Source organism: Fusarium poae, chromosome 2 (genome assembly GCF_019609905.1).
Source record: "Fusarium poae strain DAOMC 252244 chromosome 2, whole genome shotgun sequence".
NCBI lineage: Eukaryota > Fungi > Ascomycota > Sordariomycetes > Hypocreales > Nectriaceae > Fusarium > Fusarium poae.
In genome coordinates, this window is record NC_058400.1 from 5,328,215 (window position 1) to 5,350,687 (window position 22,473).

The 22,473-nt window shown below is 48.4% G+C and overlaps 5 protein-coding genes across 5 annotated transcripts; 3 read left to right on the forward strand and 2 right to left on the reverse strand.

Annotated features, from left to right (window-relative positions):
* Positions 1-443: 443 nt before the first annotated feature.
* Positions 444-8,956, forward strand: GPY1_1 (Highly reducing polyketide synthase gpy1; the record flags this gene model as incomplete). Its single annotated transcript, XM_044850230.1, has 17 exons — positions 444-967; positions 1,025-1,333; positions 1,383-1,602; positions 1,672-1,795; positions 1,850-2,524; positions 2,580-3,685; positions 3,733-4,033; positions 4,087-5,369; positions 5,424-5,520; positions 5,580-5,605; positions 5,656-6,576; positions 6,633-6,833; positions 6,890-6,967; positions 7,019-7,419; positions 7,483-7,654; positions 7,711-8,013; positions 8,069-8,956. The coding sequence occupies 17 exons, from the start codon at positions 444-446 to the stop codon at positions 8,954-8,956; spliced, it is 7,629 nt and encodes a 2,542-aa protein (XP_044708940.1).
* A 1,214-nt stretch (positions 8,957-10,170) lies between these two features.
* On the reverse strand, positions 10,171-11,198 carry FPOAC1_005714 (uncharacterized protein; the record flags this gene model as incomplete). The annotated part of the gene is made up of 7 exons (XM_044850231.1): positions 10,171-10,185; positions 10,246-10,361; positions 10,415-10,433; positions 10,490-10,515; positions 10,568-10,629; positions 10,685-10,803; positions 10,899-11,198. The coding sequence occupies 7 exons, from the start codon at positions 11,196-11,198 to the stop codon at positions 10,171-10,173; spliced, it is 657 nt and encodes a 218-aa protein (XP_044708941.1).
* A 1,598-nt stretch (positions 11,199-12,796) lies between these two features.
* FPOAC1_005715 (uncharacterized protein) lies at positions 12,797-17,729 on the forward strand (the record flags this gene model as incomplete). The annotated part of the gene is made up of 8 exons (XM_044850232.1): positions 12,797-13,694; positions 14,374-14,464; positions 14,516-14,593; positions 14,644-15,016; positions 15,076-15,219; positions 15,274-16,342; positions 16,393-16,686; positions 16,741-17,729. 8 exons carry the CDS (start codon positions 12,797-12,799, stop codon positions 17,727-17,729), a joined length of 3,936 nt encoding a protein of 1,311 aa, XP_044708942.1.
* Positions 17,730-18,513: 784 nt separating this feature from the next.
* On the forward strand, positions 18,514-19,771 carry FPOAC1_005716 (uncharacterized protein; the record flags this gene model as incomplete). Its single annotated transcript, XM_044850233.1, has 3 exons — positions 18,514-18,874; positions 18,935-19,127; positions 19,183-19,771. The coding sequence occupies 3 exons, from the start codon at positions 18,514-18,516 to the stop codon at positions 19,769-19,771; spliced, it is 1,143 nt and encodes a 380-aa protein (XP_044708943.1).
* Positions 19,772-19,976: 205 nt separating this feature from the next.
* FPOAC1_005717 (uncharacterized protein) lies at positions 19,977-21,858 on the reverse strand (the record flags this gene model as incomplete). Its single annotated transcript, XM_044850234.1, has 6 exons — positions 19,977-20,160; positions 20,212-21,137; positions 21,189-21,291; positions 21,346-21,362; positions 21,418-21,625; positions 21,674-21,858. The coding sequence occupies 6 exons, from the start codon at positions 21,856-21,858 to the stop codon at positions 19,977-19,979; spliced, it is 1,623 nt and encodes a 540-aa protein (XP_044708944.1).
* Positions 21,859-22,473: the final 615 nt, after the last annotated feature.

Consider the following 22,473-nt stretch of genomic DNA (forward strand, 5'->3'; position numbering starts at 1 on the left):
GGCTAACGGGCCCCAGGATATCCGAGGATTTTGCCGACTACAACAATTGCCATCCATGCAACACAGTGGGTTTGGACTCATGATCCTGCGTCCTAGGATAATCCTACCAGAACACGGAACGTGTAGCCCGATTCTTACAGGCAGGCCCTGGTATGGGATAGTTAGCGGAGTAGACTAGGAGCTGCAGGCAATGAACCCGGAAACCAGGATCATGTTTCCATGTGACTGTTTTGGTGCTGATACGGTCCATAAGCTTGTCGTAATACTGTACGGACTCTACCTTCTTCGATGTTGGTTACTACTCATATATAGTCTCTGTTGGTTACCAGAACATTGCAATCCGTAGCCTGTGGTTTCTCATGTGAGTTTGTTCAGAACTCGCGACCTCTTTTATCTAATCCATTCAACATCTTTGTTCTGTTCAGTTCATCCTGAATCATACAATGCCTCCTCAAATTCAACCATGGCGAGAGCCCATTGCCATTGTGAGCATGGCATGCCGTCTACCAGGCGGTATCGATAAGCCATTGGACCTCTGGGACCATGTTCGAGCAGGTCGTTCGTCAGCCACTGCCATACCGAAAGATCGATTCAATACCGAGAACTTTCTGTCTATGGATCCCAACAAGAAGGGAGAACAGGCCTTTAGAGGTGCTCACTTTGTGAAAGGAGACATTAAGCAGTTTGACCATAAGTTCTTTGGGATAAGCAAGGATACGGCAACTGCTATGGATCCCCAACAGAAACAGTTACTTGAGGTTGTCTATGAATGTCTCGAGTCAGCCAATATCTCGATGGAAACTATTTCCAAGTCCAAGATTGGCTGTTACTGTGCCATGTTTGTTAGTGATTATCATGATATGCTGATGCAAGATCCTGAGTATCTTCCAACATTTATTGCTATTGGAACGACACGCACCATGCTTGCAAATCGTATCAGTCACGCACTTGACCTCGGTGGTCCCAGGTATGTCTCAATCAAACCATGAACCAGTTGGCTGGAATACTAATGTTTGGTATATAGTGTTACTATCGATACAGCCTGTTCTGGTTCCCTTGTCGCATTGCATCTTGCTTGCCAAGCACTGCAAGCTGGCGAATGCGATGGTGCTGTGATCGGTGCATCTAATCTGTTTTTAAGTCCTGATTACGCCTTGTCACTTACGCGACTTGGCGCTATAGCTGCTGATGGCCAGTGCAAGACATTTGACGCTGGCGCAAATGGATACGGCCGTGGCGAAGGTACCAATGCTGTGTACATCAAGAGGCTCAGTGATGCTATTCGAGATGGAGATAACATCAGATCCATCATTCGGGGTACTTCCTCCAACAGGTTCGTTTCTTCCACATCTCTGCAAAGGTGACATGACTGACAAGTCTAGTTCTGGTGCCACTCCAGCAATCACAGAACCCTCTGGACGGGCCCAAAGAGATACAATCTTACAGGCTTATGCCCAAGCTGGAATTGATAACTTCAGTGAAACAGGGTACTTCGAGTGCCATGGAACAGGTACACCTGTGGGTGATTGTATAGAGCTTGGGGCAGTGGGCGAAGTCTTTAGTGCTAGCCACAACTCTGGAGATGCCCTTTGGGTTGGCTCTGTAAGTTGCGATCCTGTCCATTACTTTTTTCTTGGATCATTTCCATATTCGAAGCTAACAGGAGAGTAGACAAAGCCAAATGTCGGACATTCCGAGGCGGCCAGTGGTTTGAGCAGTCTTATAAAGGTGGTGCTAGCCTTGGAAAAGGCAGAAATTCCTCCAAACACCAACTATAAGACACCAAATCCCAAGAGTATGGTTGTAAATTGCTCGTATATTTTGACATTTCGGCTAATCTTCCTTGCAGTTGACTTTGATGGTTGGAGAGTCCGTGTACCAACAAGCGCACATCCTTGGCCTTCCAAGTCCATCCGACGAGCAAGTGTCAACTCTCTCGGTATCGGCGGATCGACTGCGCATGCCGTCGTTGAGTTCTACGAGCCTCGCAAGATTACTGATGGGCCTGCAAATGGTATGAACGGCACCAATGGATTCAATGGTGCTCATTCGGTAGCCGTTACCAACGGCACCAATGGCCACCACGAGGAGGATAAAGCCAACAAGCCCTCCTTCCTTATGTTTACATCTGGCGCATCCCGAGAATCGCGAGACACGAATACCAATAACCTATTGGACTTTCTCAAGAGCCACGAGGAATGCCACGAGTTGACTGGTCCCCTCATCACAGCCCTGAATGCTCGCAGCCAGATTCACATTCGACCTTGGAAGTCGTTCACTGTTGCCCAGACAGTCGGTGACCTTATCCAGCAGCTAGAGGGCAATTCAATGAAGTCCAATCAAACACCAGTTAGTGGTAATGAGCCTGACATGCTCTTTACATTCACTGGTCAAGGTGCTACATGGTCGCAGATGGGTAAACGTCTTCTTGAGACGTTCCCTGTAGCGCGCAACACCTTACATCAGCTTGACGATGTCATCAGAGAGCTTTCATCCTCGGATAAGTCTGAATGGTCTTTGATAAGTACGTCGAAAAGTCAAAATTCACATTTATTGACTCAATACTGACTTTCTCCTAGCCAAGCTTACTGCCGAACTCACCCAAGATGAGATCAATTTGCCATCACTCGCCCACCCTCTATCCCTCGCAGTACAGATAGCTCTTGTCGACCTTCTTTCGAGTTGGGGAGTGCTTCCAGATGGTGTCGTCGGTCACTCTGGTGGAGAGACAGCTGCCGCATACGCATGTGGTGCTCTCACAGCCAGGGAAGCTATCACAGTCGCTTACTATCGTGGAATCGCCTGTGAGAATGCCCCCTCTGGCTCTATGCTTGCTGTGAGAAGCGACCCCAATGCAAAGGAGCTCCAAGACGCATTGGAACGTAACGATGTGCAGATTGCCTGTTTCAACGGTCCCCAGAACCTCACTCTCGCGGGTTCTACAGAGGGAATCAAGAATTTGGCAGCCGAATTGAACAGTCATGGCATTGTTTCTAGGGCTGTTGCGGTTACTAGAGCTTACCATACAAGATCCATGAAGGTAGTTGTTGATGACTATGTCGCGCGCCTCCGGAGTGTCCTTCATCCAAAGGCAGGACGTGTTCCAATGTATTCGTCTGTTACTGGTTGTCAGTTGGAGGGTACTGAGGTTGGTGCCGATTACTGGGGAGCGAACCTCGTTTCCCCAGTTCTTTACACCGATGCCGTCACACTGGCCATGACTCAAGCAGACCGTAAGTTTGGGTTGTGTGTTGAGATCGGACCTCATTCGCTGCTTTCGCGACCAACATCTGAGATTGTCAAGTCGCTTCCTGATGCGCCCCAACTACCCTACTTTTCCACTATGGTCCGAAACGTGGACACAAACCAGCAACTCATGAGTCTTGCAGGCGATTTGGTTCTCAACGGCAAACGCCTGGATCTGGATCAAGTGAACAAACCCAGCTTGTTCCAAGGCGGCAAGACTACTCGTCTGCCCAACCATATTCAGGACAATCTTCCTGCTTATGCTTGGGACTATTCTTCTACGCCATGGACAGAGCCACGCAACAGCTCTGACTGGCGTTTCCGCAAAGCGCCACGACATGAGATTCTGGGCACCCGTTGTCGAGGCGCAAATCCTTCTGCGCCCACTTGGAGGAACAAGGTGTCAATAGAAGATGCGCCTTGGCTCGTTGATCATCAGGTACGCATAATTATAGCTCATTTTCATACACATCTAACTCATTGTAGGTCAATGGCATTGTCACCTTGTCCTTCACTACCGGTATCGCCATGGTAGTGGAGGCTATGATGCAAGTTCAAGAAGAGAACAAGGAGATAGACTGGGCTAATCATTCGTTTGAGTTGGAAGACTTTGTCTTTTCCAACTCTATCATCCTTCCTGATGAGAACGCGATTGAGCTCTTCCTCACTCTAATTCCACGGAACGACAATGCCAGATCCGATGGAACATGGTATGACTTTACCATTTCTTCGCTCAGAGGGGACGTTGATATCCGCCATTGTCATGGCAAGGCCGTGGCCTTGGAGAGTAAGTACCGGACGATTGCAAGATCAATTTCAGCAGCTAACAGTGCCAAACAGACAACGACAGCGCTTCTTCCCAGTCCAGAACCTCGTGGCATCATATGCCCCTTGAGGTACCGCTCAAGAGCTACTACAAGACTCTGGAGAGAGTTGGCTATGGCTACGGTCCCAAATTCCAGCTTCTTTCCGAAGTGCGAGTCCGACCAGGTCTCTCAGCCTGCGCTGCCAAGATCGACATGTCATCAACCGGTCAATCGCCAGTTCGCGGCCAGCGATATCTTTTGCACCCTGCCATGATGGATGCAGCCCTGCAGACGCCTGCATTGGCCAATCGCTCTGGATATTTCCAAGAGATCGATACCTTGCTTCTACCATCCCGCATGAAGAAGATCTCTATCCGTATGCCCACCGACAAGACGGATACTGCCTTTTGTGCTACCAACACATCGCCTGTTGGTTTCACTCGGATCGAAGGAAGTGTCCAGTGCTACGATACCTTATCGAAGCCTTTCTTCGTGGTTGAGGGTCTACAGATGGACAGGGCCACGGGTGAGGACCAAACTACCCTTCCTTGGCTGCGACTCAACTGGAAACCTGATATCGGTGACATCTCTCACAATGGTCCCTCGACCAGCTCCATCCAGATCAGGAGTCTTCCAGCAGAGAAGAAGCTTGTCAATCTGGAGGATCTAGTCAAGGAGCTCATACCCATGATTTTTGAGAATGGTATTGACCAGGGTAAGAACCTGGCTCCTCACTTGCAATCGTACCATGCCTGGTTGCTCGAACAAGCCGAGTTGCACAAAGCAAAGCTCGTCGCACGCCATAAGCAGAATGGATTTGCCACAGTTCAAGACGCCATTATGAACGTCGTTGCAAACTCTGGGATCTCTGAGACTGTTGATGCTTCCATCGTGTCACAACTAGCCATCAACATGGCAAGGATCTTCCGTGGGGAAGTTGAAGCATTGGCTGTCTGGCTCGAGAATGATTTGCTCTACAGATTCTACGAAGAGAGTATCTTCACAACAAGCATGAACCAGAAGCTTCGCTCTGTTGCTGAGCTTTTGGCCCACAAGAACCCTAACATGAGAGTCTTGGAAATCGGAGCTGGAACTGGCGGAGCAACGACTGAGATGCTTCAAGGTTTCTCCAGGGCTGGCGGGCCTGGTGCTTACCAGTCATTCACTTTCACAGACATCTCGGCTGGTTTCTTCGACAAGGCAAAGAAGAAGTTTTCAGCTTGGGATAGAATGGAGTTCAAGACTCTCGATATCGAGAAAGATATTTCTGAGCAAGGATTTGGCTCGGAGAAGTATGATCTCGTGGTTGCAGCCAACGTAGGTTCCTGGCATATCTCACAGCATGTTGCCGATTACTGATAACTTTCTTAGGTTTTGCATGCCACTGCCGACTTGCCGTTTGCGATGAAGAACATTCGATCATTGCTGCGTGATGATGGATACCTTTTGGTTGGTGAGCTGTCAGAAGGTAAGCAGCCGTGCTCCGCTTATATGATGTACAATATGAGCTAATAGTTGACCTTACAGACCTCACATCTGCCAATTTCCTCTGGGTACGTTCTACAAAAACTTCATTTAACTTCACCAGCTAATCATCTTCTAGGGACCATTGACCGGTTGGTGGCTACGTCCTCGATCTCCGGGTCGTTCTGGTCCTGGTCTTTCCATGGATGAATGGCGAGATGAGCTGACTGCAGATTTCGATAACGTTGTCGAAATCGAGGCTAGACGGGACGAGACTGGTACGGATCAAATCTCGAGCACTATCGTGATAACGGCCCGAGCAAAACCAGTCGACTACACCCCACCCAAGCCTCTCTCGGAGCAGAGGGTACATCTTGCCGGAGTTGGCAACGACTCTTCTGCTCGTGACCAGATTGAGCACCGACTCTCCAAAGGCGGTATCATTACAACTTCCAGCAGTCTGGAAGATCTCACCTCGCGAGAGTGGTCTGGAGAGTGGCTCATCATCTTGGACGAGGCTGAAGGAAGTTTCCTTGCTTCTCTCAATTCCAAGCAGTTGGAGGCCTTGAAATCATGGCTTACGAAGCCTATCAAGTGCATTTGGGTCACCCAAAATGTTTACCTCAACCCGCAAAATACAACAGGAGGTCTGGTGACAGGTTTCGCACGAACCCTCCGAGGAGAGAACAGTCAACTAGAGCTGTACACATTGGACCTGAGCAGCGAGGGCGACGATACAGCCAACATTATCCGCCACGTTTTGGAACGAGCCCACTATTCTCATGACGATCCAATCTCCAGGTTGGACTACGAAGTGGCTGAGAAGGATGGACAACTCTGGACATGCAGGCTCGTCAAGGATTCTGGCTTGGAAGATGCATTTGGTCCTGCGCGAAAGATGGAAGTATCTGCTCGCCAGTTAGTTCAAACTCCGCATCGCTTAGTCGTGGGAGAACCAGGCATCTTGGACAGTCTGACCATGGCCCAAAACGATGGACACTCGGTGGTGCCAAACGGACATGTTCTTGTTGAGGTCAAGGCTGTCGGTCTTGATGAACGGGTAAGTACAACTATCCCTCTATTTGCACAGTCAACAGCTTACTAACTTTATGGTAGGACGGGCGAATTGCTCAAGGGTCTCTTCCAGCACTGGAGTTCGGTCGCGAGTGTTCTGGTGTTGTCAAGAGCTGCGGTGCTGATGTCACATCACTCAAACCTGGTGACCGCGTTGCTGTGATCGGCCAGGGAACTTTCGCCACTCAATACCTGGCTCCTTCAGGGTGTTGTGCCAAGATCCCCGAATGGCTTTCCTTTGATGTGAGTTTATCTTTACAGCAGACGAGTAGGAGCGCAAGCTAATAACTCTCATTTAGGATGCTGCCGCGATCCCGGCAAGTTTCGTCACTGCTTTGTATGCGTTGACCACGCCTGCGAGAATCACTGCCGGCCAGGTATGTAAGCTCCAATGGTCACAAGAGATCGAGGTTATTAACGGCATATAGAAAATCCTTGTCGCCAACGCTACATCCGCCCAGGGTATCGCTTTGATCAAGACAGCGAAGGCTCTCAAGCTTGACGTTCATGCCACTTTCAGTGAAGGTGACAAGTCCCTTCTTACGAAGCACGGCGTCTGTTCATCCAGCATTTTCCCTATCTCTACCAACGCTAGCCGTCTCAATGCTTCTCGCACTATCAATGGCCAGACGTACAAACTTGTACTGAACACTCAGCCAGGCCAATATGCAAGCTTTTCGCACTTGGTCGCGAACCGTGGAACATATGTCGAGATTGGTTCAGGTGAATCGCATGAAGATGAAGGAGTTCTCCGTCCTAACAAGAATGTCATGTTTGCTTCCATTGATCTCGTGGATGCGTACCTCGAAAACAACGAGGACCTTGGAGAGTAAGTCTCTTTTCATTCTGTCTTTCTAAACAGTTCAGTAACTGACATCTCACTTCTCATCAGGTTACTGCACCAAATTATGGCTATGGTTGAGACGCGAGTCCTCGACGTAAACCTGGCAGCTTCGGTATCAAAGCTACACTCATTACAATCCGCCTTCTCAGCACTTTTGGAGGACAGTTCGCAGAAGCAGGTCGTTTCACTTGCAGATGTTGACGACGGGCATATGATCAAGGTATGTACTGTCGCTCTGCTTTATGAGATACTTTTTCTGACTTATTTCTTGTACAGACACGACCCAAGACTTCTGTCTTCGATTCTCGAAAGACCTACATCATCACGGGAGGTCTTGGTGGTTTGGGTCGTGGAATTGCAGTCTGGATGGCCAGCTACGGCGCTCGAAACCTCATTCTAGCCACCAGCTCAGTCGCAAAGGCCTGTCAATCTGGCGATCTGCTTCAGCAGCTTTCGTCTTACGGATGCCATGCCAGAGTTGAGGTCTGTGATGTGGGCAACTCTTCAGCTGTTGAGCGTCTCATCTCAAGTATCAACACTCCTGTTGGTGGAGTAATTCACTCAGCATTGAGACTCAGTGTAAGTCTTCAGAACATTCACCCATTTTAAGTATATCTATCTGACCATTTTCCAGGACTGCTTCTTCGAGGACATTACCTTGGAAGACTTTGACGCAGTTTTCGGTCCCAAGGTCAATGGTGCTTTGAACCTCCACCACTGTCTCCAAGGGCAAAAGCTTGATTTCTTCGTCATGCTCAGTTCCGGCTGTGGAGTTTTGGGTAACGAGGGTCAGTCTAATTACTCGGCAAGCAGCACTTTCCTTGACACATTTGCCCGCTACCGTCAGAGCCTTGGTCTTCCGGCCTCCTCTATTGATCTCGGCTTCGTGGAGGATGTCGGAAACATCAGCGAGCGTCCTGAGATTCAAGCATCCTTACTTTCTCGTGGTTTGAGACCTATCACAGTACGCGATGTTCTCCGCGTGGTTGAAGGTGCTATTGCTACAGGTCATCCTAAGCAGGTTAACGCAGCCAATGACTCTGTTTACGATGACTTTTTGCAGAGTCAGATTGTCCTCAGCTTTGGTATGATCGACAAAGCGACAGCAGAATGGCAGTCCTGGGCCAAAGACGCAAAGTTTGGTTTGCTGCGATCAAAAGCCACTGACAATGCGGCAAGTGATGCCGATGCGGGCGGTGGAGAGAGCGCAGTCCAGACAGCTGTCAAGGCTTTCCGAAACACCCTTGGTCGACTGGGTGATGCTTCTGAAGGGAAGGAAGCTGCTTTGCAACCTGTCGTCTGCACTGCTCTCGTTGCCAAGCTGGCACAAGTACTGTCGATCAAGATTGGCGAGATCCAGCCTACAAGGTCAGCCATTCAGTACGGCATGGATTCACTGATTGCTATTGAGGTCAGGTCTTGGGCAAGATATGCCTTCCAGATCGATCTCCCTATCAATGACCTGACGAACCCTTATAGTATTCAGGATTTGGCAGCCAGGGTTTCTAGAATGATTATATAGAGAACTGTAGTTCGTCCTTTTGCGTAGGAAAATATATGGCGTCAGAGTCTTTGTTTCGATTATTTGCATATTTATATGCATGTTTAATTATTCTCGGAAAGATCTTGGCTATGTTGTATGAGATATGTGTATATAACTCCTAATATTAAGGGAAACCCTGTGTCTTATCATTACCTCGTCATAAGTCTATCGATCTAGTCCGTAGCCAGAAGAGCCCTCGTTATATCTATATCTCAAGCATCAAATACACTAATATCCGCCTATCGTAAATGCCCAAGCCCAACTACTCTCATAACATTCGCACAAACTTCCAAAGAAAATGTTCAAAGTGGTTTATCCCCAAGATATGGAAGCGGAGTGCCTGATCGACTAGCCTGCGCAAGGGAGGATTCGGATCTAGAAGCCGTGGCAGAGGTTGAACTTGATGATCTGGGTATACCATCCCACGGCTTTTGGGCACAAACCGTTATTCTAGATTACAATTGTAAGTGAGGAGCTCCTAAAACGTAGCAAGAAAGTTTTTGAGGATACTTACAGCGTCATGAAGGAATGGTATTTTGTGTTGGCAATCTCTTTTCGGACTTCCGCCAGAAGCGCCAGCACTTGTTCAGTGCTCCAGCCTAACCCTTGTGTAAAAACGGGCATTGTCAACGGCTCAAGGATGAGGAGCCAGTTCTGAGTCATTAAATGGCCTATACGCTGCAGCTTCTTCCCCGGATAACACGCATTCGTCGGCGCACCGTTTCTTGTCTCAATGACAGGCTCAAATCCTGCATTTTGGAGCAATGATTTGAATGTTTCCGGGTACCTGACCGTTGTACCAAAACTATTCAATCCTTCTTCTAGCAGGTTATTCCATTTCCGAAATGCTGTGCCATCTAGTGAATGGTTGGGCGACTGTAGGATTGCGATCCATTCTGTAAACTCGACCCATCCTCCGGGTCTCAAATTGTCAAAGGCTGATTGGATTAACTTTTTCTTGTCATTGATGTCACCAAGTTGTCGGATGTGGATTAAGTCGAAGTTGCCGCCGTCAGGAAAGCTCCAGTCTTGTGTTATGTCCATTACTTTGAATGTGCAGTTAGACTTGGAGTATGGGGCGCGAATAGGATCAATATCGACTCCAAGAACAGAACAGTAAGGATGTTTCGTAGCTACAATACGTAACAGAATAATGGTCAGCTATCATAGCACAGAAAGATCTTGTAGGTAAGTTACTTGCCGAATTCCTAATGACAAGTGTTAGATAAAGATATGAACCTCGACTTTCAGAGACGTTGAGAACTTACCAGTGCCCATATTCCACCCCCTGTGCCTACATCAAGCGCCCTTTTTGGTCTTGGTGAGATGGGTGATAACTGGAGTTGTCCTTTGAAGACATTTATAATGGCAGTGTGTTGAATTACTGGTGGGTATGTGTTAGTAACGGAAGCAAATAGTTGTCCGGGCACTGCATACCATTTCGATCTTGTTCTTCCTGAATTGAGAGTTAGCGTGGGATAAGATATGAAACCGGGAAGAAGATGTTTATACCTGGTTGTTTGGCAAGTGTCCATATCCTATGAAGTGATTAGTTGTCGGATGATAAGTTGCAGACGGTGAGAAACTTACGAACAGAAGATTTAGTCAACTTATTAACCATAGACTGAAAGAACCGTTTTGAGCGCGACGCACTGATCAATTTAGTTAGCATCAAATGACAAGGAATGATGGATAGTGTAACCATACGTCTTTAATGGTTTATAGGTCGAAACGTATTCATCTGAAGAATCGGAAGAGTCTTCCAACAGTTCGCTGCTGGGCCGTAGACTGCTTGACTGATGAGGAGCATAATCTTCATTGGTAGACTTTTGAGAAAACAATTAGTGCAACTCTAGGGAATAGAATGATCCATCGTATCGTGGTCCATCATATCAGATCATATTATGTCTCCTTTACTCACATCATCATGTCGCACCCTTGCAGCAGCGGCCGGGGAAAGAGTTTGCCGATCCCATCCGCCTGAGCGTCGGCTCACGGGGGTTCCAGGAAGACCCCCACTACCGCTTCCACTCCCTGTCAGGTTCTGGCTGTGGGCGTGAGTCTGACTTTGGTTGTCGCTTGAGACGCTAGAGGCGTAATTGGAAATGTTGGACGAGGACGAGGCGGTGAGTCTTGTCGCTGCCATAGCCCGGTCTATGGATCCCCCTCCAACACTCCTCAGTGAATTCGAGTCGTGTCCATTGTCTGTAGTGTCTGCCATTTGTTCTGATGATAATTCGTAAGTAGCACGGGCCGTTCCGACGCCAAAGAAAGCCGATTGTTTCGTGCTCTCTCTCGCCTTCTAGACCTTTTTGGTGTTTGCCGGTGGTTGGTGGTTGACTTTTGACTTTGTCGGGAGCCAAATGAATTGAGCAGTGGAAAATTAGAAAAAGAGATGGACAGAATAAATTCTAGATAGATAGTAGTAAAAAAAAGAGCCAAGCTTTTCGCCAAAGAATTAATTGCTGCAAAGAATTCAAGGTGAGTCAATATGTATGGATGGATGGTATGGATCAATTACTCGCAGATCTAACGTCGTCAAAGAGAAACAAACAAGCCAATGGGTCTTGAAATTTCTGAATTTGGGTCACCTCTCTCTCTTCTAGTTATGTGCCGACGTCTTCCCTCCCTGCATTTGGGCATTGAAACCTATCCTTGTTGGTGTCTCGCTCTCTCTATGATCAACCCACTTTCTAGCCCTCTCAGGTTAGCACTGAGCTCGCAACTGCCAGCGCGTCCCTGCTTGAAACAGATTAAACCATCGTTTAGAGTTTAATATTGGTTTTGTATTTTCTCAGCTTTACGACGTTAGTGGAGAGTACTAAGTTAAACGATTGGACAAACTACGCTGAAAAGCACTTATCACAAACTCCACAGCGCGTGATATCGCTAGTGTACAGCGGCACGTTAGATTATAAAAGTGATACGACATCAAAGCGAGGTCTTGTGATCTATTCCTGGTTGATATGTTTCAGTGTTATCCAGCTGAACTGTATATACATACATATACATATACATATACATATATCACTGCTCACAGACTCGTCCAAGAGCATCTCATGTTTCGCTAGCCCCCGACATCAATGTTACTCTACACACATACATACGTACCCCCAACACTTTTGGTGGAGAACCGCCGTTTTGTGCATTCTGACAGGAGCAGGGGTTCTTCGGTACTTCAAATGAAGGCCGGCCCTTTTGCTCGCTTCAATTATTAAAGCGGCGACACTCTCTGATCAATGTTCATGACAACCACGTTGATAGGCAAACCTTTGTGCTTCTTGATAGGAAATATCCATGGATCGGGATTGACCAATCGATTGAATACACCTAGACATGTCTCTCACCCCTGCAGTATTGATGGCTCATCTAACTACTTTGCTGCAGCTGCTACCCTATAAGGAACTCAATTGTCCACAGACAGATAGATGCTTTCAATGAAGATGCGTGACTTGAAACACAAACTACCAATCTAATAACCTTATTTATACTTCGGTCAGATATTTAATTAATATGTCGGGATCATACCTTTTTACTTCCCGTGGTTTAACTAGACATAGTGGGAAAACTATCCGTGCACAAGGGTTATTATCATGATCCTTTCTGCTCTCATTCGTTGCCGGCACTCACCATGCTTTTATCTGAATGTTGAGCATATCTAATAATTATAAACAAATATTCCCCATCCCGAGGTGTTGCTGTATAAGCTTGCGGGGTTACATAAATAGCCTATATTCAGGTAAGCTGCATGATATAAAATCTTCCCATCTTCCTCCAGGTGTCCTAGGGACCGGTCCTGCTTTCTATCAAGTTAACATCATGACTGGCCTCATATATGACCCTGAATACTTCAAAGCCATTGGATCGCCCCCCAAGGGACCAAGAGCTGATCCTCCAAAGACGGCTCATGAGCTGAGATCTAATATTGAAAATACCATTCGTTATGTCGTTACCAACTCGCCATACCCTTCTGGAGTCAAAGAAACCGTATACAAGGTCAAAAGCTTTGATGGAGCTGAGATTGAAGTCACACGCTTCGCATGCGAAGAAACTCTGGCCTCGGAGAAACCCACAGCTGCAGTCGTCTATTTCCATGGAGGTGGCTTTGTAGCGTGTACTGTACCACCCTTTGCGCCACAAATCGCGCGTTTCGCGAACGACTCCAAGTTACCGTACTTTGCTGTTGATTACAGGCTAGCCCCAGAGCATCCTGCTCCGGCAGCACTTGAAGATGCTTGGGCGGCCATGCAGTTCGTATGGAAGTCTGCTGCAGAACTCAATGTCGACCCTACCAGAATCGCGTTGTATGGCGACAGTGCTGGTGGTGGTCTTGCTGCAGGCGCAGCTTTGATGGCCAGAGATCGTCATCTTAGTCCTCCAATAGCGAAACAGCTGTTGATTTATCCGATGCTGGACGACCGCTATAACCTCAAAGCTGATGACCCATATCTTGAAGTCTTGGCAATGAGGCCAGCAGGAGCAAAAGTTGCATGGGACGCCTACCTTTCTAAACTCCGAGAGGGCGATGATGTACAGTCTTTATCTTATGCTGTTCCTGCCAGAGCTGCTACCTTGGAGGGTCTTCCATCCACATATATCGACATCGGATCTCTGGACCTCTTCCGAGATGAGAGCATGAAATACGCCAACAGATTGGCTAATGAGCACGTTGAAGTTGAGTTTCATCTTTGGCCTGGACTACCGCATGGGTTTGATGGTATGCGAGAGCTGAGCTGGTTTACCAGAGCTACGGAAAGTCGTGTTAGTGCTTTGAAGAGAATGTGATGCATTTCATGGGCGACAAAGCTGCATGGAAAGGTCACCGCCCTAGATAAAGAATTAGACAATGAATTGCTGAATTAAATTCTAGGTCAGGACTCGCAAAATACATCAGCCTTGAGAATACCATGAATGACTAGTAGAAAGCACGCAAGACAAAAAGGGCAAAAACGACCGATGCACAACAAAATGACAATCCAAAATCTCCAGAGCCGCGTCAATAGAAATGCGGGTGAGTGTGGGGTAAAGGTGTCATCAGGCATAATAAAGCCTTGTCCAACAACTGCCAATGTTACTCTGCGGCTAATATCGAAGTCACGGCAGAATTCCTATTGATGCATTTTCTTTTTCTTTTTTCTTTCTTTCGGTAGAGTCGATCATCCCCCTCAATCGCCGGTCAACCATGACCGAATTCCTGGGCAGGATCGACAGGTTCGGCAGCTGCAAGTTATGTCATGTCATGTCTTGCATACAACGCGGGTTATTGATGACCGAGCTTGCTGATCAAAAATATGTATATAGCCAGTTATGATGCTGCAATTGACTTCAGACTTGTACGCCCGCTTTGTTCTCCAGAGGCTTAGAGCTAAGAATGAAGCTGCTTTCGCTCTCTACAGTCGGGCTACTGGCCCTGACAGGGTTCTCAATTGCTCAAGAGAACGCCAATGTTCCAATCCAGGACAATGGACTGACTAACATTGTGCAATGGTAAACCGACTTAATTGACGCTTTACTTATAATTCTAATCAATTTCTATAGGGACGATCACAGCTACCTCATCAATGGCGAGCGAATTTTTGTCTTTTCTGGAGAGTTCCATTACTGGCGACTGCCCGTGTATGTTTGACCCCGGCTCAAGCCCCAATCACCATCCCTAACAACTGTAGACCCGAACTCTGGCGAGACTTGCTGGAAAAGATCAAAGCGGCCGGCTTCAATGCCTTCAGCATCTACAACAGCTGGGGCTACCACGAGGCTTCCCCAGGTGCCCTCGACTTCGACAACGGCGCGCACGACTTTGTGTCTATCATGACGCTGGCAAAAGAGCTCGGTCTTTACCTCTTGATCCGCCCCGGTCCCTACGTAAATGCCGAGGCCAATGCGGGAGGATTTCCCCTTTGGGTGACGACCGGCGACTACGGCAGGCTACGAAACGACGATCCTCGATTCACTAAAGCTTGGTCCAAGTACTGGACTGAGATCTCCAAGATTATTGAGCCGCACCTAATCACGAATGGCGGAAACGTCGCCATGTTCCAGGTACAAACTACACATCTTGTTGGAATTGAGGTTTACAAGTCAAAGACTAATAACTCTAGATCGAGAACGAGCTGGGTGGTCAGTGGAAGAACGATGACAAGCGAATCTTGAACGAACCCACAGCGAATTACATGCAACTTCTGCAAGACGCTGCAAGGGATGCTGGCATCAACGTGCCCGTGTTCCACAACGCGCCCAACACTGTGAGTCTCTTAATTCTTATATTGTCCCATCAATCGTTGACTTGCGATTCTTAGCGCACCTTTTCTTGGTCAAATGACTTTGAAGCCAATGCAACTGGCAACGTCGACGTCACGGGTGTAGACAGTTACCCTTCCTGCTGGAGCTGCAACCTTGACGAGTGCACAGGAACGAACGGCGAATATGTCCCTTACAATATCCAGGACTACGTCACGTACTTCTCCAAGCAGTCTCCAGCTCAACCTCATTTTCTGCCTGAGTTCCAGGGCGGATCTTACAACCCTTGGGGTGGTCCTGAGGGCGGCTGTCCTGGTGACATTGGCCCTGATTTCGCCAACATCTTCTACCGTGACTTGGTTGCTCAACAAGCCACGGCGATCTCACTTTACATGATGTACGGTGGCACCAACTGGGGCTGGTTCGCTTGCCCTGTGGTTGCTACTAGCTACGACTACTCTTCCCCCATATCTGAGAACCGTGAGATCTGGGACAAGTACTATGAGACCAAGTCATTGACTCTGTTTACCCGCGTTGCGCATGACCTCACAAAGACCAACCGAGTAACCAACAGCACATCTCTCTCAACCAATGACGATGTTTTAGTTTCTGAACTTCGTCATGAGGACAACGATGCAGCCTTTTACGTGGCTCGACACGATTACTCCCCATCAGGTACAAAGGAGATCTTCAAGATCCGTGTCAACACTTCCGAGGGCGAAATGACCATTCCTCAAAATGACCACATCACGATCAATGGTCATCAGTCCAAGATCATCCCTACCGACTTTCACTTCGGCGAGAAGACTCTTCTCTACACTACTTCTGAGGTGCTGACATACTCTGTCATCGATAAGAAGGAGGTTATAGTCCTCTGGTTGCCTGAGGGTGAGCATGGAGAGTTCATCCTCAAGGGACATACCGAGCTCAAGCATGACAAGTCTCTCAAGGGTATCAGGGTTAAGGCAGGTAAGAAGAGCGTCACGGTCAACTACACTCAAAAGAAGGGACTTTTCACTCTTGACATGAAGGATGGTGCGACTATTGTCTTGGCTGATCGTCAGACTGCTTACAAGTTCTGGGCACCGACGTTGGACAACGATCCTTTTGCACCTGTGAACAAGACTGGTACGTTAACAGACTGGAGCATGAACAAAACAAAGTACTGACTCATGTAGTTCTGGTACATGGTCCTTATCTCGTCCGTCATGCCACCATCAAGAATGGTCAGCTCAACATCGAAGGCGATCTCGACAAGTCTACCGAAATTACTGTCTTCGCTCCTAAGTCTCTAAAGTCTATTTCGTGGAACGGCGAGAAGGTCAAGATCTCATCAAAAGAAGGCCACAAGTATACTGCTAAGCTCAAGGGTCCCTCAAAGGTCAAGCTTCCCAAGCTTGAGTCGTGGAGATACACCGACAGTTTGCCAGAGGTCAAGTCCAATTACAAGACTTCTTCCTCAACATGGGTTGGTAAGTGCTCGTTAATGTTTGAACGTTTTTTATCGTGCCACTGACTCTGAGTAGTGGCCAATAAGAAGAACACCACCAACGCGGTGCTCGTTCCTGATTTGAAGAACCCCGTGCTGTATGTTGACGAGTACAATGTCCACTACGGAAACCACATCTACAGGGCCACGTTCTCTGTAACGGACAAGGCCCCCACTGGCGTGTATCTAAACATTACAGGTGGTTTGGCCTTTGGCTATTCTGTCTGGTTGAACTCTGACTACATTGGATCCTACCTCGGCAATGCTACTGTCGGAAATTCAGGACAAGAGTTCTCGTTCAAGAATGCGACTGTATCCAAGAAAGAGAATGTTCTTGTTGTGTTGATGGATAACTCGGGTCACGACCTTCGTGAAGGTGCCCTTGACCCTCGAGGTATTACCAACGCGACTCTCATCGGTTCTGCTAAGGACGGTTATAAGTTTTCCGAGTGGAAGATTGCTGGCCATGCTGGAAGCGTCGAGGGTGAAGTTATTGATCCAGTCCGAGGTCCTCTTAATGAAGGTGGTCTCTACGCGGAGCGTATTGGTGCTCATCTTCCCGGGTTCTCCGACAAGAAATGGAAGTCGTACTCATCCAAGCAAGGAACCCTCGTCAACCCTTCGGCTGGGGTCCGTGCCTATAGAACCACTGTCGACCTTGACATTCCCGATGGTCTCGATGTTGGGATCTCATTCAAGCTCACAGCTCCTTCCAACACGACCTTTTCGCCTACCAAGAAGGGCTACAGCAACCGTGTTCGTGTTCTGCTGTTTGTTAATGGGTATCAGTACGGTCGCTTCCACCCTTACATCGGTAACCAGGTCTCTTTCCCTGTCCCACCTGGCGTTTTGAACTACGACGGAGAGAACACTATCGCTGTCACTGTTTGGAGCCAGAGCGCTGAAGGCGGTGAAGTCAAGTTTGAATGGGAGGTTGACTATGCGCATGCTTCAAGCTTTGACGTCAAGTTTGACAGCAAGTATCTCCGTCCGGAATGGACTGAGGATAGACTGCAGTACGCATGAGTGTATGAGGGTTAGTTAGAATGGTAGAGATAGAGAAGAGTCAATACAATTGTCTTGTTGCGCCACACATTATGCAAGGCACATTTGCAGAAGAAAGGCCGATGGGAATGCTGGCTTAGAGCATAGACTACTCAGCCGCAATTGCCAGTGTCTTGTACTGCATTCAGTAACTGGATTAGATGTTAGTTCTGATGCTAGCCTTTCAGCTTGATGCTCAGTGACATTTTGTGGCGTCGACTATTGAACCCATTTTCAACTTTCGAGACAAGCACATCTGTATTTTATTTTAAGCTTAAGAGAATCTTGTCAAGTTTGCGTGTATTTAAATGATTCTTTCTAGGTCTTGGTAATGTCGCTTGTGCTTTGACAACAACAACAGTCTCGTATAGAAAACGGACACATGCTCAAAAAGGTCGTGCTGCTGCAGCTGAAGCTATTTTGGTCTTGTCAACAGCTGTCTTTGCGCTAAACACAGCCTCAGTGTCGCAAGCCGGCGTTTTAGTGGCTGGTCTAGGTACCAGTTAGCTGTACTTGCAGGGTCTAGACTGCCAGAGCCACCATGACAGTTGCCGCCAGCTGCATTCTCAACAGGGATAAACATCAAAGACCAGAGGGAGGGAGCTTATTATATTATTAGCCTGATGCTTGGTCTGTTTATAATAGAACTTCCTTCATCTGAATTTGTGTTGTAACTATTTTCACAAATATCTCATCTGTTTTGTTTGCAATAGCATTTGGTCGATCCCATACCAACCTACAGCAACAGACCCATAGATTACCCGACATGCGCTTCGCTTCAGGCATCATCATAGGCCTTTTGGCTGCCAACGGCCTTGCTCAAACAGTGGCAGACTCAGATCAACAACCAGAGCCTTCGGCCATCGCCGAACCTCAACCTTCAGAACCCGCAGCGGAACCTTCAGCGCCTGCTGCAGAACCTTCGAGTCCATCAGACAATGACGACGACGACACACCACAAACAGTTGCGCAGCCTACAGCTGTCCCAGAACCCACTGCAGACGAGCCCGTAGCCACAGGGGATGCTTCCCAAGTCTCTGGGGGAGAACAGCCTACAGCTACAGCAACCGACGATGATGACGACGAGGAGGCTACAACGGCGGCCGAGGGAACAGCAACTGCAGACGGTAAGTCGCAACACAGACAACAACATTAGTAGCCAATCAGCGTCCTAACAAAGACTCCAGCTACTGCTACCGACGAAGATGCCACAGCTACAGAGACCGAAACAGACGATGACGATGCGACGGATACAGCCACCCTAACGGCCACCGAGAGCGCAGCTCCAACAAGCACCGGTGCCGTAGTAGAAGTCGATCTCAAGAACGCGACTATCGGCGACAACGCAGAGCTGATTAAAGTCGACGGAAAGACTGCTATGTACGTCTACATGATGCAACCAAATAGAGACCTTTACTGACCCGTTGAACTATAGAAAACTCAGCGCTCCCGCCAACGGCCAGGCAACGTTTACCGTCCCCGTCGACACCGATAGCGATAACTTTGACGATGACGACCTCATCTATATTGTCGCATCCATCCTCGTAGGGGAAGGAAGCGCCAAACTCCGAAAGAGAGCTACAAAAACGGACTGCACCCTGCAGATCCAAGCCGGCAGCGCAAACGTCTACAGCGAACCTCTATACACAACCGATGGCAAGTTCCAGGACATCAAGAGTAACGGCATTCGGTCGTCGGATAATCCCGGCGCTGCGAACGTGCAAGTTACGCAGTCGTGTGGTGACAAACCTTCGCCTCTTACTGTTGGCAACGTTCGTGCTGGTACCGACAGTGGAATAAAGTCAAGCTCTGGATCTGGCGGCAGCGGAGGTTCTGGAGGCAGTGGAGGTGGAAGTGGCGGGAAGGGTGGTAATGGCAGCGGTAGCGGTAGCGGCTCAGGAACATCTACAGCAGATGGAGCCAATGCAAGCGAGACTGGTGATTCTGGTAACGTCGGATCCAAGGCCAGGGCCAGCATTGGGGCTCTTGCTGCCGCTGTTCTGGCAGCCGCTGCATTTGTTTAAGGGGATCACCGATATTAAATCGTGTATGAAGCATAGCGGGAACTGGATGGGTACAGGTACGGGTGTGAAAAACTTGGAGCGATCCATACGAAGCTATTTACGAACATCAATTTAAACCTAATTGGCCAATTTTCAAGCTCGTACTGCCTCCCTCCATTCTCCCTTCGAAACTCAATAGCATATCGCAACGTCCAGCTTCTTCAGTCTAAGCAACGCCCATGACCCTCTTGTCATCTGCAACCAACTTGTGGTACCTGGGTGCAGTACGAACACGCAGTGCTTTACCGTACTTGATGATAACAAACACAGCAGAACACGCAGCCAAAGCGATAAATGCAGCAGAAACGAAGCAATTCTGATATCCGAGGTTAGTGATCCATGGTGTAATGCTGTAGTAAATGTTAGCAAGCCGTTAAATCCATGGTCAACTTTTGACTTACCCATAGCTAATTGCGAAAGACATCGTGTTTCGAACCAGAATAATGGTGGTGATAGCGTCGCCGCTGATATCATAGTAGCTATCAATCAAGTAGTTGATGCTAATGATCAATCCCATGACACTCGTCGTCGACAAAGCGCACATGGCAAAGATGAGACCGAACCAGTGCACGCCATGCTGCGCTCCAACGCCCCAAAGGATCAGAGACGCCGGAACACCGACGACGCAAATTGCGAGCGGCCACAGACGATGCTCAGCTTCCATGATACCATTGTTACGACGCGCCAGTTTAACGGTCAACCAGTCACTCATGCGTCCTGCGACAGCGAATGCGATAATGGTGCCGAGGCAGCAGGAAAGGTAGCTGAGGCCGACCATGGACGGCTTGAAGCCGTATCCTGGACCAGAGAGAACAATGGATGCTGTTGCGTTGAGCACATTGAACCAGATGAGGTACGAGCCGTATGAGAAGCCCGCGAAGAAGATGACAGGCCACGAAAGGTACTCAATTGAGCGTCCAGCGTGTCGTGCCATACTCTGACCAGGAGATGGATGCCAAAGAGACATCTTCTGCACAAATGTCTTGGGCTGGGCATACTCTTGGGCCGCCTCATCAGCCTCTTTAACTTCCTGGTTCCCACCCCCCGCCTCTTTCTCGCCGGTCTTGCTACTATTATCATCGCTCGCTCGAGACGGTTCGATTTGGGGGCGGTTGATGTCGCGCGCGACGCGAATGTAGTTGGTCTCCTCCATGAAGAGGAACAGGAACACGAAGACGACCGAGAGGAAGATGGCGGGCCAGTAAAAGACCCATTGCCAGCCCTGGTATTCGGCTATGAAGCCGCTGATGACAGGCGCGAAGTAGTTGCTTCCTGCGAGGGCGAGGGCGTATATGCCGATATATGTGCCACGTTGGTGGGTGAAGTACTGATAGCGTCAGCCAGATCCGAGAGTCGGCAAGCGAGTGTAGATACATACGATATCGGTTACAGACATCTCGGGGAGGGATTCAATGGGTGCGACGAAGAAGCCTTGGATGATGCATTTGGCAATCCATTCTCCGTTGCTCGACACATATGCACTGCGTAATCATGGTCAGTCTTGTCCGAAAGATCGATCGCTCGATGGTATTCACCTCCAGATACTGGTGCCCTGATAATCACGTTAGCAATCACCGGCCTTGCGCTTTGGTGTTGTCATAACTCACAATGGCTCCGAGAATTGAGATGAGATACGTCAATCGCTTGCCATATCGCAGCGAAAAAGGTTGCCAGAACAACAGCCCGACTCCCAAAAGCAGATACATATATCCTGTTCCCTCATTCAGCGTTGCAATTGAGACCTTGGACTGCTGTGCAAGAGGCACGAGTACAGAGTACACGGTAGCGACAGACATGCCAGAGAACCAAGTGTATCTAGTCCAGTCAGCACTACAAGCCTCGCCTATGGTAGAACAAACTTACAAGTTTTGGCATATCAGTGCTAGAAGCTTGCGCCGAGGGGTCCAGTTGAGAGGATCATTGGGATCATCAGACGGCGCTGGATCCAAGACGATGTCGTCCTCACCACCAACTGCATGGCGAACGCGTAGATTGCGCTGGACGTCCACTAGATGGATCGTGCCAGGAATTGAGTCTGACTCTGGCATTTTAAATGAGCTGAATTGATATGATGACTGAACGGAATGAGTCCTGAGGCTGATGTGTCTGTTTTCGTCCGCCAGGCTCTGTGTAACACCTTATATGTATCCTCCCTCATCGCGCATCGCGTTTATAACTAGACGGCGATGCAGATTGGCAACGGTCAGGATAGTCACCAACAAATTGCGCGCGCGCCACTGTATTGTTCTCATCGCGGGTATTGTGAATGTGGTGGCCCAAATTTGTGTTGGTCGAGAACAATGCAACGCCGCTTAGTATTGTTCTTTGAAGCCATCTCGAGGTAGGAGGTGTTCAACAACCACGCTATTGGCCATAATCAATTGATAGAAGAGGGGATTCCGATGCGGCTGAGACTGATCAATACTTGGCGTGGGATTTATTCGATAACGGGACATATTCGAGCGATAAGTCTGGTCACACAGGCCGAGGTCATAGGCCGGTTGGAGGTCTTGGTGTTTACGCCACCAATATTGAGTATGCAAAAGCGAGCAATTGACGATATGGGTCATTCGTTTCAGCCAATGCCGATAGCGACATATCTAAAGGTATCAGGCATGGTTACAGCTTGAGTGTGTGTTTGTCGAATTGGAGCAATTGGGAGC